Source organism: Gigantopelta aegis, chromosome 5 (assembly GCF_016097555.1).
Source record: "Gigantopelta aegis isolate Gae_Host chromosome 5, Gae_host_genome, whole genome shotgun sequence".
Lineage (NCBI taxonomy): Eukaryota > Metazoa > Mollusca > Gastropoda > Neomphalida > Peltospiridae > Gigantopelta > Gigantopelta aegis.
In genome coordinates, this window is record NC_054703.1 from 34,421,954 (window position 1) to 34,439,453 (window position 17,500).

A 17,500-nucleotide genomic window follows, 5' to 3' on the forward strand; every position below is an offset into this window, starting at 1 on the left:
TATTTTTGTGCTTATATCCAATTAAGGTTCAAGCACGCTGTCCTGGACACACACCTCAGCTATTTGGGCTGTCTGTCCACGACAGTGGGTTAGTTGTTAGTTGTTAGTGGTTAGTGAGAGAGAAGAGGGTGTAGTGGCCTTAAACCTACCCACTGAGTTGATAAAACTCGCTCTGGGTCGGAGCCGGTATCGGGCTGCGAACTATGTACCTACCAGCCTTATGTCCGATAGCTTAACGACGACACCACCGAGGCCGGTTCTTACCGCACAGAAGGAAAGAAGGAAATTATTTATTTAACGACGCACTCAACACATTTTATTTACGGTTATATGGCGTCACACATATGGTTAAGGACCACACAGATATTGAGAGGGGAATCCCGCTGTCGCCACTTCATGGGCTACTCTTTTCGATTAGCAGCAAGGGATCTTTTATATGCACCATCCCATAGACAGGATACCACATACCACGGCCTTTGATGTACCAGTCTTATCGCACAGAGTCTACCTATTGACGATACCCACTAAATAAACATAATACGATATAAACGTTCCGCTTTAATGGAACTATTTTTTTTTATCACACGTGGTTGTTTACCTGTTTACCATATCCTTCCACCTGCTCATGAGAAAGTCGAGCGCCACCATGCGGGCGAGCGGGGTCTTGGTGAAGTAACCCATCACGAGCCGCACGTCCTGCTGTTTGATCTTGTTGGGGTCGAACAACCAGTTGGCGTACCTGTACAACAGAGAAAAGGAATGTCTGTCAGGGTCATATCTAGTGGGTGGTCAGGCGCCCGCGGGCGTGTGTGTCTGTGTGTGTGTGTGTGTGTGTGTGTGTGGTGTGTGTGTGTCTAGAATGGCGAGTTAAGTTAATAGGATGGTCGCAGTGGCGGATCCAGAAAATCCATTTGGGGTAGGTAGGTGGCAATGACATGAGGCGGAATGTCAATGGAACTTTGGGGGAGGTCTGGAGGGATCGTAAAAAAAATGAAAATTAATATATAATAAAATTATAACTGTCGCAAAATTTAGGGGGGCCCGGGCCCCTGCCCCTCCCCCCCCCCGATCTGCCTCTGGGTCGAGTCATGCTCCATTGAAAATATATTGAAAAAAGAAAAAGAGGAAAATGTACTTCAGGGACGGTAGATAGATTCAACCCTGAAACCCACCTCCTGCAAAAACAGACAAAATATAAGTGTGAATTTTTTAATGAACTATTTGATACGTGTTTAATTTACACCTAACACAAGAAAAAAGCCCCTACCCTCCAAAAACCAAAACCCCCACCCCAACCCCCACCAAAACACCGCACAAAAAATACCCACCACCAACCCCCTAAATAGCCACCCTCACAACCTTACCCAATAAAAAAACAACAGGCAGATCTACCTCCACAGTAACCATGGTTTCTGCGTCTGCGCCAAAGACTCCATCATCATGGCTCTTTCTGAGGCCACCGACGTCGAGTGAGCCTTCTCCCACAGGAAGTCCCACTCCTCCGCCCCTCCCTCCCTCACCCCCACAGAGTAGATCAGAACCGCCTGGTCAGAGGGAAGTCTGAAATATAACATAGAAATAATGTAATAGGAAGACAGAATCCACCGCCCCTCCCTACCTCATCCCCACTCCTCCTCCCATCTTCCCCTTATCCTCACTCCTCCGCCCCTCCTTCCCTCACCCCCACCGAGTTGATGAGAACCGCTTGGTCAGAGGGAAGTCTAAAATATAACATAGAAATAATGTAATAGGAAGTCAAGCTCCTTCGACCCTCCTTCCCTCACCCCCACTCCCTCGCCTTCCTTCCCTCATCCCCGCCCCTCATTCCCTCATTCCACAGATTAGAACCTTCTGGTTAGAGAGAAGTCTGAAATAAAACATTGAAATATGATGATGTAATAGGAAGCTCCACTGCCCCGCCCCTCCTTCCGTCACCCCCACAGAGTAGATCAAAACCGCCTGAAGGCTAAAATACTTACACAATTTAAGTTAAAGTTTGCTATGTCTCGCTTTACGTGGCTTTACCACAGGGCTACGTCCCGCCCTCTTCTGTAGGCAGGCAATCGTACTTCTAAATAGTCCCCTCCCCCGGGATTGCAACTGCCACATCGCCCCCTTCCCCGCCGCCTTCCCTGTTAGTTTCGATTGTGATATTACCTTGTTCCGTACTTCTTCCAGGCTTTGAACATGGAGTGTGCGTATTTGACGGCTTTCTCCACGCCTACGTCACAGGCGATACCGAGAATGATCCTTCTCAAGTACCTGTAAAAACAGGGGACACACGAACAACCGTTATACTAGTGTTACACCATCAACCGTCACGACTGTTACGTTGTAAACACCCCCCCCCCCCCCCCCCCCCCCAACTACCAACTTACGACAAGTGCGCTCATGCAGATTAACTCGTAGTTGTATACAAGAATCGAGTTGTATATGACAAGAATAGAGTTGTAATGCTATCAACTGTCATGACAGTTGGCCAACTCGATAATTGCGCTGTAATTCTCCCACTCCCGACTTACGACAGGTGCGCTCAGATTAACAACTAATGGGTCGTAGGAGTTGTATAAAATATTATGACAAGAATCGAGTTGTAAGAGAGCTCAGACTAGCAGTCGTTGAAGTCGTGAGATCGGCGAGTTCGCCAACTGCGTCGTGGCAGTTGGTAGTTTGAGCCTAGCATGCTGCATAAGTCAAAGGGACACAATCCTGTTTAGCACACTGCACCACTGACATACTAAAATCAAAACTTGAAGCACAAATGTTCTTTCAGTTTTATAGTATTTTATTTATTTATTTATTTATTTACAAGAATAAGGTATTATTTCTATTTATCTTTTAAAATATGTGATTCTCGCACTATTATTTATTTATTTGTTTGTTTCGTTCTTTATACAAAACCATCTGCAAAGATGTTCTATACGAAACATAGATCGTCTTCCGATAGGCAACCGCTTGCGCTGTTGATTATTTTTGCTTGTTTGTTTATTGTAATTAAAATAATGTGTATTAGACGTTCTAAACTAATATCATTACTATAATATGTTTAGTTTTTCCTCGTTGTGTAAATATAGTGGTTAAGGATATTGAAAATAACTGACACATTTTAAACTTACATTTTTACTATAGTACTTTATATTTTTATTTATTTATTTATTATTTATTTTTTTATGGTTGAGGAATTATTTAATTATTTATATGTGCTGCGGAATTATTTAAATCCAAACTTGTTTGCAACAAGCACTCTGATTGGTTCTCGTTACCTTTCTGAGAGACTTCCATGATCCATAGGACCAACCAAATCAAACACAGGAGCGACAAGATTGCGCAAGTATTGCTGAAAAGAAAGGAATAAAACAAATGATATATAAATAGAGGTTATTACCTCGTGTTTTTCGGTATCGTCAATATCATATATTAGGAATTAAAAATGTATTATGCAAGCCTCTGGCGAGCATACTACATTATTTTTATTCCTAATATATGATATTGACGATACCGAAATACACGAGGGTAATAATCTCTTTATCATATAAGCTCAAGCTTAATACAACGTATTTTTGTAAACTGTACACGCAACTTTAATTCCAGTCCGCCATTACTAGATATTCAAATGACGGAAGAATATGTGGCGCGATATCTTTTAAATATAAATATATTTATCATATAACTTACCCATGATATCCATGTCATAAACCAATGTGATAATTTTAGTATATTAACCCGGTTAATAATGGTATGCAAATTTGTAAGGTCTCTAGGTAATGTGTTGCTGTGGATGGGTCATTTGCTTACAAGCCAACAACTGTGTACCTGAGCGTAACGTTTTCAAAGCTTTAGTTAAAATGCGTGACGTCAAACTAATTTGTGCTAGTCGTGATAACATCATGTTACCGATGGCGGCGACTTTAGTATTGTGATTTACTAAAAATTCAATCAAAATGTTACTTTTGAAGTGTTATAGGATAAATAGAATTCGCTACTCGTGTTTTTTAATATGTAAAATATCAACCTCGTCTAGTTAATTGGTATTTGTCTCGGCAGAGCCTCGAGAAATACCAATTAACATAGACTCGGTTGATATTTTCCATATTAAAAAACACTCGTGACGAATTCCCTCTGTTTCTCTCCCTCTCTCTCTCCCTCTCCCCCCCCCCCCCCCCTCTCTCTCTCTCTCTCTCTCTCTCTCTTTCCGAGACACACACACATACACACACTTCATACAGCAAGTAGGTGAGGTTATTCCTTCGTCGTGTACTTGACCCCTCACTCTGTCCGTCAGTCTGCCAATCTGTCTATCTCTCTGTCTCATTCCGTATGTCTATCTTACTATGTGCTTACTCACTCACTCACTTAATCTCACTCTCAGTCTTAATCTCAATCTCAAACCTCGTCTAACTCTGCTTTCTCTCGGCCTCTGTATTTCTTTCTTTCTGTCTGTGGGAAAGTGTATATAAAAGATCCTTTGTTGCTAATGGAAAACTTGTAGCGGTTTTACCAAATGTTTGACATCCAGTAGCCGATGATTAATTAATCACTGTGCTCTAGGTGCTCTAGGTGAACGACAATCTAATTAAAATTAGCTCCACTGGTTAATTATTATTACCTGTGGATCTAACAGCACCCCGTTGGAGCTCATGCCCAACTGACCTTTCATTATTTCGATATTTAAGTTGTTATTTATAGAAAGAAAGAAAGAAAGAAGTGTTTTATTTAACGACGCACTCAACACATTTTATTTACGGTTATATGGCGTCAGACATATGGTTAAGGACCACACAGATTTTTTTAGAGGAAACCCGCTGTCGCCACATAGGCTACTCTTTTACGACAGGCAGCAAAGGATCTTTTATTTGCGCTTCCCACAGGCAGGATAGCACAAACCATGGCCTTTGTTGAACCAGTTATGGATCACTGGTCGGTGCAAGTGATTTACACCTACCCATTGAGCCTTGCGGTGCACTCACTCAGGGTTTGGAGTCGGTATCTGGATTAAAAATTCCATGCTTCGACTGGCATCCGAACCCAGTACCTACCAGCCTGTAGACCGATGGCCTGCCACGACGCCACCGAGGCCGGTATTGTTATTTATAGATGAAATGTCACCTGGACATGGGAGTCCACGCAATGCTGTTAGATCTACTGGTAGACCAGTAGAGCTAATTTTAATCAGATTGGGCGAACAATTAAACAAAAATCAATATATAGGGACTATGTATTTTCCGTGGGAGCACGACTTTACCCCCAACCCCCTATAAACTTCGCTTGGCACAGTCCAAACATGAATGTTGCTTTTAAGATACCGTAACAGGCGTGTTTGCGGGGTGGGATGAGGGGTGGTGGTGGAAGGGGGATTTCGGGAATCGAAACCTGTTCCTGCTCGGGCAAATTTCCCTCCCCTCCCAATACATTTTCAGGGGGAGGATGTCTTCCCTCTGACCAGGCTAGCTTCAATCTAGACCCTCCCCACCCCACCCCCCCTTGCACAAATTCCCGCACACACGCCTGCATACTGCAGGTTGCATAGTACCAAACAAGAGAGTTCCGTGTCAAAGTTCGAGGTGCACCGTCAAATATTTATGGAACGAAATGTTTTATTTAACGACGCATTAAAGACATTTTATTTACGGTTATATGGCGTAAATATTGACGGAGTAAAAGCAGCTGTGAGTGTGATTGGTAATAATATGTGACATTGATTATTTGTGCAAATACTATTATCCACTGACAATAAATAAATACACTTTCATTTGTTATACAGTTGTTATGTAGTATATACCAGAGGTTGAAACTAATGCGGGGTACCCCCAAAAATGGAACTGCAAAAATGAAGGTTGCTATTAAAAACATTAATTAAATCTCTTAAATGGTATGTGACCGCCCCACTCCCCACCCATTTTCTTGCAGGTAGATTAGATGTGAGGTGCCACACTTTTTAGTGCTGTACTTCCTGGGTGTGCTGATACGCTGCTTTATATCAGTTTTATTAGTAAACGTTAACATTATCGGCAATAGGAATTGATTTGGTCTATTAGAACCCGCACCTGTCACTGCTACATTAATTTAAAGCGGAAATGCCAATATACGATCATTGTGAATCAACAGGCCACGCTGTTCTGTTATATATATATATATATTGCATTAGCTCACAAGTTATTAACATAACAGTAAGTACACTTGTTACACCAGTCAGGATCACACCTTGCACATGCTGTTTCAATCACATGGTTCCTACACACCAAATCAACAGCCATTGGTGATGATGTTAACATTTTGTAATAAAATTGAAGAAAAAGTTAAGTTTGTTTTGTTTAACGACACCATTAGAGCACATGGATTTATTAATCATCGGCTATTGGATGTCAACTTTTTGGTAATTTTAACATATAGTGTTAGAGAGGAAACCCGCCACGTGTCCATTAGTAGCAAAGTTTGTAAAAATAGATAGATAGATAAATAAATAAATCATAATAATAATATAATAAAATAAAAATTAAAAATAAAATATAAATAAATAAATAGCTGAAGTGTGCCAAGAAACCGTATTTGTATAATCGTATTAGAAAGAAAGAAAGAAATGTTTTATTTAACGACGCAGTCAACACATTTTATTTACGGTTATATGGCGTCAAACATATGGTGAAGGACCACACAGATAATGAGAGAGGAAACCCGCTGTCGCCACTTCATGGGCTACTCTTTTCGATTAGCAGCAAGGGATCTTTTATATGCACCATCCCACAGAGTAGTACATACCACGGCCTTTGGTATACCAGTCGTGGTGCACTGGCTGGATCAAGAAATAGCCCAATGGGCCCACCGACGGGGATCGATCCCACACCGACCGCGCATCGAGCAAGCGATGTACCACTGGGCTACGTCCCGCCCCGTAATCGTATTAGAAAAACGAAAATAAATATAAAATAACAATGTGTATACAAAGAGCACAGAGCCCGTACTCACACTCCAACAAAAACCCACCAAAGGGCATAGAGCCCGTACTCACACTCCAACAAAAACCCACCAAAGAGCATAGAGCCCGTACTCACACTCCAACAAAAACCCACCAAAGAGCATAGAGCCCGTACTCACACTCCAACAAAAACCCACCAAAGAGCATAGAGCCCGTACTCACACTCCAACAAAAACCCACCAAAGAGCATAGAGCCCGTACTCACACTCCAACAAAAACCCACCAAAGAGCATAGAGCCCGTACTCACACTCCAACAAAAACACACCAAAGGGCATAGAGCCCGTACTCACACTCCAACAAAAACCCACCAAAGAGCACAGAGCCCGTACTCACACTCCAACAAAAACCCACCAAAGGGCATAGAGCCCGTACTCACACTCCAACAAAAACCCACCAAAGAGCATAGAGCCCGTACTCACACTCCAACAAAAACCCACCAAAGAGCATAGAGCCCGTACTCACACTCCAACAAAAACACACCAAAGAGCATAGAGCCCGTACTCACACTCCAACAAAAACACACCAAAGAGCATAGAGCCCGTACTCACACTCCAACAAAAACACACCAAAGAGCATAGAGCCCGTACTCACACTCCAACAAAACACCCACCAGAGAGCATAGAGCCCGTACTCACACTCCAACAAAAACACCCACCAAAGAGCATAGAGCCCGTACTCACACTCCAACAAAACACCCACCAAAGAGCATAGAGCCCGTACTCACACTCCAACAAAACACCCACCAAAGAGCATAGAGCCCGTACTCACACTCCAACAAAACACCCACCAAAGAGCATAGAGCCCGTACTCACACTCCAACAAAACACCCACCAAAGAGCATAGAGCCCGTACTCACACTCCAACAAAACACCCACCAAAGAGCATAGAGCCCGTACTCACACTCCAACAAAAGCACCCACCAAAGAGCATAGAGCCCGTACTCACACTCCAACAAAAACCCCACCAAAAAAAACCCCACTAGAAAAACACCCACCCAAGAAACAAACAACACCGGCCAAAAAAATCCACACCCACACACATACAAACTAATAAAATAAAATAAAATAAATGAAAATATTAGTAAATATGTGCAGGGTATTTTTTTTTTTTTTTTTTTTTTAGGACGACTCGACACCCTCACCCGTCCTAAAAGCTTCGCTCACTGCACACGGACCTAAAATAACCCCGGTTTAAAATGTAGGCCTCCTAATGTGTCCTTCCAACAAACAGCAGGGCGACTGCGGGATTTTTCTAGGCGCGGGGGGGGGGGGGAGGTTGCAACATTAAGTTCAGGGGAGGGGTGGGCACCACACGCACCATTCCCTGGTTCCACTCCTGAAATATGCATTTTCTTTCTTTTTTGACCTTTGACACGGAAGTTCATTATTTGGTACGAGGCAACCACGTATTCTTAGTTTGTTTCCAGTCACGCTATGGCGATCACTTTTCACAACGAAACCACACCAATGACCCCATTTCTCTCATAACAGCCCTCCATACTCAACGGGCATTTTGTTACCAGCAGGATTCACGCGAAGTCAGTGGCTTCTCTCCAACACTCCCAGTGTCAGGTAAGACTGGTTTCTTCTCTAAATTGACAAAGAAAACTTCTCGTGGCAACACAGTGTTAAATTTATGTGCTGCTGTCGTTGGTTTGTTCTGTAAACGACTTAGTATCGCCTGCAACAACCGACGTTGGTTCGTTATCAAGGTTGAATGCGCAAAGCAAACCGTAAGGTTGCCTTACGGAATATCGATTATCACTTATGGTAAAGTTAACACCCAATGGAACTGCCAATTTGATCGAAAGCCATTTAGTCAAACAGTTAATATATAATAAATTGTAGCAATGTATGAGTAAATCGCTAATCACAAGGGCACATATTTGCAAGCTACAATATCGTAAAACCGTCGTAGGCTATGACGTCATTGTGACATCATAACTTATGACAGCTTAACGATATCGTAGCACTAAGCAAGCTTCGAAAATCTGTAGCCTGACCATCGGCCTCGGTGGTGTCGTGGTTAATCCATCGGACATAAGGCTGGTAGGTACTGGGTTCGCAGCCCGGTTCTGGCTCCCACACAGAGTGAGTTTTAACGACTCAGTGGGTAGGTGTAAGACCACTACACCATCTTGTCCTCCGTCAATAACCACTTGACTAACTAACAACTAACCCACTGTCCTGGACAGACAGCCCAGATAGATGAGGTGTGTGTGCCTTAATTGGATATAAACACGAAAATAAATTGAAATGAAGAAGTGTTTTGTTTAACGACGCCACTAGAGCACATTGATTTATTAATCATCGGCTATTAGATGTCAAACACGGTCATTTTGACTGTCAGAGATGAAACCCGCTACATTTTCCCATTAGTAGAAAGGGATCTTTTATATGCACTATCCCACAGACAGGGTAGCACATACCACGGCGTTTGATATACCAGTCGTGGTGCACTGAGTAGAGCGAGAAATATCCCAATAGGCCCACCGACGGGGATCGATCCTAGACCGACCGCGCATCAAAGCGAGCGTTTTACCACTGGGCTGGGGAATTGAAATGAAACGAAATGTAGCCTGGGCGTTACCTCCATTTGGACGAGTACACTTTTCAATTCATTCATATTAATGTGACTAACCCTCATTTGTAAACCCCGCTGCGTATGGTTCACTGTTAAGGGACGTTTCTGATAAAGGAAACCAGACGTTACTTACATTTGTACAACCATGACAGGACCGTATCCTCCGGGGGGGGGGGGGGGGGGGGGGCGGCCAGTTGCCCCCAGAGAATTTCAATTTTTTTTTTTACTCCAGAAAATAGCATACACATCTTAGGGTTTAATATGTATAGTGTTTCATTTGTTTATAAAAAGTATTGCCCCCGCCCCTCCTAGGATTTTGATCAGGGTACGGCCCTGCATAACTGATCCTGGCTATCCTGATATACCATGAAATCAGTCTTTTGAGAATTGAGAATCTGCGTGACCAATTTATCGGTTACGCAAAACTAAATCCAAGTAACCCATTTCATTTTTGCGCATCCCGTTATATCCAACTAAGTGGTGGTCCAAATTTTGCGCAAATTAGATTTGCGCGAGCGACGCGCGAACGAAACGATCGCTCTCGCAATTTTCAGAGGCCCGTGAAATGCATTTTAAGTACTGTATAAAACCCAAACACCGCCCCCCCCCATCCCAAAAAAACAAACAAAAACCCCCCCGCATGTACCACTGAGAAGTAACGGTTATGAAAAGATCCGTACTCTTTTTGTTTTTTAGAGGGCATTCATAAAAACTTGTAACCGTATCCAAATGTATTGTAGGTTTGTAGATTAACTAAACTTAGTGTCCATTTTCACTGGTTGAATCTAGGGTCTGCGTCTTTAACTAAACTTAGTGTCCATTTTTACTGGTTGAAACTAGGGTCTGCGTCTTTAACTAAACTTAGTGTCCATTTTCACTGGTTGAAACTAGGGTCTGCGTCTTTAACTAAACTTAGTGTCCATTTTCACTGGTTGAAACTAGGGTCTGCGTCTTTAACTAAACTTAGTGTCAATTTTTACTGGTTGAAACTAGGGTCTGCGTCTTTAAGAGAATAGTAAATGCAGGATAATTATACAAATATGTAAGACTTTATGTAAGAAAATATAACATTCAAGTGACATCTTTGTCAGTGTTAGTAAATGCAGTTAAATATTGCATTTAATGTTATTACTAGTCTAAGCAGACACAAACGAGTAGAAGCTTGGCCAGGTAATTTTGAACAGAAAAAAAGAAAGAAATGTTTTATTTAACGACGCACTCAACACATTTTAGTTACGGTTATATGGCGTCAGACATATGGTTAAGGACCACACAGATTTTGAGAGGAAACCCGCTGTCGCCACTTCATGGGCTACTCTTTCCGATTAGCAGCAAGGGATCTTTTATTTGCGCTTCCCACAGGCAGGATAGCACAAACCATGACCTTTGTTGAACCAGTTATGGATCACTGGTCGGTGCAAGTGGTTTACACCTACTCATTGAGCCTTGCGGAGCACTCACTCAGGGTTTGGAGTCGGTATCTGGATTAAAATTCCCATGCCACGACTGGGATCCGAACCCAGTACCTACCAGCCTGTTGACCGATGGCCTAACCACGACGCCACCGAGGCCGGTAATTTTAAACACATCTATTGACTAAACATGGAAACGTCTCAAGTGAAAACTGCAGGAGTTGTCCATTAGTACGCTAGTAAAAAAAAAAAACCCCCACACACACACACACACACACGCACGCACGCACGCGCACACACACACACACACACACGCACGCGCGCGCGCGCACACACACACACACACACATTGTTGTACGTAATTTTACCTACGTACTCTGGCAGAAAGCTTTATTATTGTTTACATCTACGATAATTTACTCTCTTACCTTTAAACATTTAAAATTAATTTGTTTAACGACACCACTAGAGCACATTAATTAATTAATCATCGGATATTGGATGTCAAACATTTGTTAATTCTGACTCGTAGTCAACAGAGGAAACCCGCTACATTTTTCATAATGCAGCAAGCGATATTTTATATGCACTTTCCCACAGACAAGACAGTACATACCACGGCATTCGATATACCTTTCTTTGGGCACTGGTTGAGATTGAAAACACCTTCACGATTTATCCCTAGTGAGTTCATGGTCAACTTTGAGATTCTCTTGTTCAGTTGTGGTGAACTGGTTGGAACGAGAAAAAACCAATCAGTTGAATGGGTCCACCGAGGTGGTTTGATTCTGCGACGCAAGCACCTCAATCGACTTAGCTAAATTTCGCCCTCTCGTACCTTTAATTTCCATTAAATTGTCCCCATATTTGACTTTATCCAAACACAATTCGTGAAAAAAACCCATTACAGTGACACAGATTATGAGATTCCACATGGGTACATGATGTTTCCATTTTCAAAAAGCTAGAAAATTTCAATGCAAAATTACTATTGAAAATGTTTTATTTGAGAATAAATAAAGCACTAAATATGGATTACAAGTGAAATTACGGTAACATATGTTATAGTTACTGCGTACGAAGTAAAAAAAAAAGAGCGAAAAGTAACTGCCGTACACCTTAGTCTCAGGCGAGCGATGAGGAACGGGAGCGATAGCTCACCTTAAATGGCGGGGTCATACTGTAACATATATACACAACTTCATATTAACAACTTTTGGAATAAGCAGTTAGGCTAATTGCCTGTGGGATGGTGCATGTAAAAGATCCCCTATTACTAATGGAATAAAATATAGCGTGTTTCTTCTCTAAGACTATGTGTCAAAAATACCAAATGTTTGGCATCCCGGTTATGGATTTTCGAAGCTTTCGTAGCGCTAAGAAATCGTAAAACTATCGTAGGCTATGACTTCACTACAGCGCACGATGGTTTTACGATTTCGTAGCGTTAAGATAGCTTCGAAAATATGGACCCTGAATCCAACAGCTGATGATTAATAAATCAATGTTCTCTAGTGGTGTCGTTAAACAATACAAAACTTGTATTTTTCTCGCTTTTTTTTTTCTTTCAGACATGGAGATACACGTTTGATGAGATTCTGATTGGCTGCAGTATATGAAATCCACCAATGAAAAGCGATGTCGATCCAACGTCAGCTTATCCGTTATGCCAAACCGTTTCTGTTTTTATGTCTAGTTCTGTTCAGTCTGGATGTGGTCTTCATGGCCTTCCATCGGCATTCTTACCTGAAACAGTTTCTCGACACATTCAAAACCCACAGGACAAAATTCGCAGATCAGAAGTCGGCTTTCAAAATCGTGGACGGAGTTGATCTCAGGATTATCGTTCTTACTTTCGACAGACCGGAGTCTCTTGCCAGGTGTCTCTCGTCTCTGAACGAAGCCGAGTACGGTGGCGACAAGGTCATCATAGATGTGTGGGTGGACAGAGCGAAAGGTGAACGTGAAACCATACATCCAGAGACGTACCGTGTTGCCAAGAAATTTACCTTTCGGCACGGGGAGGTCAAAGTTCACAACCACAGTCGCCATGTTGGACTTCACGGCCAGTGGTTGAACACTTGGGATGTTCAAAACAGCGGAAAGGAAATCGCGATTTTTATAGAAGACGACACCGCCGTTTCCAGACATTTTTACAAATGGTTGAAAGCCGTCCATAAGAAGTACGCCAGATATCCCAACGTGAACGGATTCTCCACCCAGGGCGTCAGTATACGTCACAGCGGCGATCCTGGCTATTTAACAGGACCCGCTGACCATGTGTGTTTCTTATACCCTGTCCTCGGAACGTGGGGCTTTTCTCCAAACAGACAGAACTGGCTGAAATTCATCGACTGGTACACGCACGCTTCCAAAGACCCCAATTTCCAACCGCATGTTCCTGGGATACTACCTTCCAAATGGTACTCAAGTTTCGTCAAGCGGGGCAGAACGGACCGCATGTGGTCGATATGGCATATCTACTATGCGTGGAAGAACACAGAATACACATTGTATCCCAATCTGCCTGGACGTCAGGGTCTGACCATCAACTGGAAGGAGAAGGGTCTCAACTATAATAAAAACAAGGCAAAGCCAGATCCACTGCTGCAGACGTGGGAATCCAGATTCGTGGACTTGCCAGACAAACCACCTGTCTTAGATTATACTGGAGCTGTGGTGATCCCTTAGCTAGGATATACCACAATAGAACTGTGATAATCCCTTAGCTAGGATATACCACAATAGAACTGTGATAATCCCTTAGCTAGAATATACCATAATAGAACTGTGGTAATCCCTTAGCTAGGATATACAATAATAGAACTGTGGTAATCCCTTAGCTAGGATATACCATAATAGAACTGTGGTAATCCCTTAGCTAGGGTATACCATAACTGTGGTCATTCCTTAGAGTGGATAGATTATACTGGAGCTGTGGCGATCCCTTAGCTAGGATATACCATAATAGAACTGTGACCATTCTTTAGACTGGATAGATTATACTGGAGCTGTGGTGATCCCTTAGATAGGGTCACATGTCGCAAAAAACTAAATTAGACTTATATGCAGATTCTTAACTTGTACAGTCTAAGCTTCAATGTGGTGCAACAATTATTAAAATATATTGATTTTTGACAATCCAGTTTCAGCAAAAAATGTTCGGTGATATATAAGATCATTATTTTGAGATAATGGCGGCCAAAGATAAGGTCCTAGATTTTAAAATAAAAGTACAGCTCTCAAATGTTGCACAAATTAAGTTTAAATCGTAAACTATATGAAAAAAAAGGTTTTGTAGGTTCAGGGTGGTTAAATACAATAACATTAAATAATTTAATACAGAGTAAAACAAATATAGTGAAAATCATTTTGCAAAATTATGAGCTATATAAGCTCCAGATTATATATTAAGCAGGAAAATCCAGTAAATAGTAAATTTCTAAAATAATAACTCAAACACAATATACTGAGTGAAACCATTGTTATTATAACTTTTAGATAGATTTAACATTCTGATTCCAGAGATAATCCATGGAAGGTTTTGTGCGGGTTCTTTTTGTGGTCTTTTTTCTTCTTCTTTTTTTCTTTTGTTTGTTTGTTGTCTTTTTGGGGTTTTTTTTATTTGTAATACATAACATCATTTTCCAGTCACTCACATCCAGGGTCACCCAGGTTTCGAATTCCGTCCCCGCCATCATGATCGTTCACATCCCAGGAATAATCGGAAATTACATTTGTCCATTCATTAACCGAATTGGCTCCACTTAAATGCAGATTGTTCAGCTCATTGAAGGCTTTTGCAGGAAGTGCATCTTTTTTTTACTCGTTTTAAAATCATCAAAAAGTAAAATAACCGATTGGAATGTTAGATAAATTCACATTTAAAAATTACACAAAAAAAAACGTAGGCGCAACCATCTTCTTTTTTTTTTCCTTTGTATTTCATTTCATTAACTGATTTTTGTGTTTATATCCAATTAAGGTACACGCACGCTGTACTGGGCACACACCTCAGCTATCTGGGCTGTCTGTCCAGGACAGCGGATTAGTTGTTAGTGGTTAGTGAGAGAGCAGAGAGTGTAGTGGCCTTACACCTTCCCATTGAGCCCTTAAGAAGTCGCTCAGAGTTGGAGTCGGTACCGGGATGCGAACCCTATACCTACCAGCCTGTAGTCCGATGGATTAACCACTGCGCCACCGAGGCCGGTTGTACTTATTTGTGGATGCAGGTTTTAAGACCTGTTCATAGACTGCAAAATACGAATACTTAACTAATTTGTTTTTAATTTAATTTTAAATTTTGTTTTAATTTGTATTATATCCAAATAATTGTGTTCTTCAAAACTGTTGTATGATACATTTTATTGTAGATTGGTTTCTTTTAATAATAATAATAAAAAATAAAAACAAAAACTTAGTTTTTATTTGTTTTGTTGTCTCTATATCACTGTCTCATGGCGGATCCATAGCGGGTTCCGTGGCACCCCGCCCCCCGCCCCTTGAACTACCCTTTTTAGTGACCTTTCTATTTATTAAAAGCTCATCATCAACACTAAATTGCCATAAACACCGGTCTCTGAACATTTGTATTTAAACATGTTACAGGGAACACCAACCCCTCTGCCTCACGTGCTTGCGTCGCAGGATCGAACCACCTCAGTGGATCCATTCAACTAAATGGGGGTTTTCTCGTTCTAACCAGTGCACATCAACATGACCAAGCCCGTGTTATGTGCAATCCTGTCTGTTTGGAAAGTGCATATAAAAGATCTCTTGCTGCATTAGGGAAAATGTAGCGGGTTTCCTCTGATGACTACGAGTCATAATTACCAAATGTTTGACATCCAATAGCCGATGATTAATTACTTAATGTGCTCCAGGACCAAAAGGTCGAAAATATTATATGTTCCCCTACAAAACACAAATAAAACACTTGCTTCACTCTGGGGATTTCGGGGCACGTCGAAATGCACGTCTAGGATCGAGCCCCGTCGGTGGTACCCATTGGGCTATTTCTCGTTCCAATCAGTGCACCATGACTGGTATATCAAATGTTATCCGGTCTCTAGGATGGTGCATATAAAAGATCCCTTGCTGCTAATCGAAAAAGAGTATCCCATGAAGTGGCGAAAGCGGGGTTTCTCTCTCAGTATCTGTGTTGTCCTTAACCACATGCCCGACGCCATATAACGGTAAATAAAATGTGTTGAGTGCGTCGTTAAATTAAACATTTCCTGTCCTGTTCGAATTGCAAAAGGAGTCCACACACCAGGCCCGTAGCCAATGGGGTGTCCGGGGGGGGGGGGGGGGGGGGGGGGGTGTCGATCGACAACCCTACCGGTGACGTTTTTTCAATAATCGTCAACGCTTTGCGCCCTCGTGTGAGGCATTTCGTGCTTAAACATAAGTCTAATCCACTCCCCCCCCCCCAGCACTTTCCCTTTGATCCGTGCCTGCACATTAGTTTTTATTTTATTTTATTGTCTTTGCTAACTTATGAAACGGCTAATGTATGTGAAAACTGAGTACTCAGTCTTTTCAGTCTTTTTGACTTACCTAAACCACAGGTCTATTATAGATATATTTTTTAAAAACCCCACCCAAAACACCTTTCGTCACAGATCGATTATAACCGTCAAAATGTCGGTGTCGCTCTCGAACGATAGATGTAAATAATAAATTCTTAATATATAGAACAAAAGTTAGTTTGTTTTGTTAAACGACACCACTAGAGCTCATTGATTGTCTTAATCATCGACTATTGGATGTCAAACATTTAGTAATAACTAGCTACATTTTATTTCTTTTATTCTTTAGAACAACCATCAAAATTGCGCCAAACTTCCTTCATCAAAATGCGCACCGATTTCCCTTTGGCTTAATCCCACGGGACATTCCAAATTACATAGCCCCTGCACGTGCTGTAACCTCACCGTGGTACAGGGGTGTAACATTCTCTTTGAGAATGGCCAATACAGCACAAATTGAAATTTTGAGTGAAAGTCAGTATCTATCTGTAATATTTGTATTTTTGCACAGTTCTTTACACTGTTTTTATTTAAATCTTGAATTTTTATATTGATGTTGATCATCACCTTATTTGTTTGCATTACCATAGCTTGACACCCAATAGCCGATGCATGTTACGTGCTGGGGTGTCGTTAAACATTCATTCATTCATTCATTCATTCAAATTACATAGAACCATACCACCCTCCGCCTGTTACCTGCTACGGTTGTACTGCTGGTGCTCCCTTGCACCTGCCAGTGCAGGCGGTCCCTTCTTCACCAACCCCAACCCTTTCCTGTCCTGGACGGAAGCACCGGCTGAGGGGCGGTACTTGTACCCAGGACAGGCGTGCGCTACAACAGATTGCTCTGAATGTGCACGTTAAACAATTTTCCATTACCCATCCCATTTTGTTTTTCAATTCCGATTCCAAAAAGTTTCTGGGCACAAGTATCGGCCTCGACCGGTTCCTCCGTCCAGGACAGGAAAAGGCTGGGGAGGTGAAGGAGAGACCGCCT

At 41.9% G+C, this 17,500-nt stretch overlaps 2 protein-coding genes across 2 annotated transcripts in view; one reads left to right on the forward strand and one right to left on the reverse strand.

Moving 5' to 3' along the window:
* LOC121373677 (glutamyl aminopeptidase-like) overlaps positions 1-17,500 on the reverse strand; it is a 113,598-nt gene that overhangs the window by 2,460 nt on the left and 93,638 nt on the right. Inside the window, exons 16-19 of the mRNA XM_041500399.1 lie at positions 3,264-3,337; positions 2,158-2,262; positions 1,393-1,560; positions 599-739 (exon numbers count right to left, since the gene is read on the reverse strand). Coding sequence (XP_041356333.1) covers positions 599-739; positions 1,393-1,560; positions 2,158-2,262; positions 3,264-3,337 — 488 coding nt within the window. The remainder of the gene's footprint in view (positions 1-598; positions 740-1,392; positions 1,561-2,157; positions 2,263-3,263; positions 3,338-17,500) is intronic.
* LOC121373678 lies at positions 8,407-14,973 on the forward strand. The gene is made up of 2 exons (XM_041500400.1): positions 8,407-8,545; positions 12,541-14,973. The coding sequence occupies exon 2, from the start codon at positions 12,608-12,610 to the stop codon at positions 13,658-13,660; it is 1,053 nt and encodes a 350-aa protein (XP_041356334.1). The 5' UTR covers positions 8,407-8,545; positions 12,541-12,607; the 3' UTR covers positions 13,661-14,973.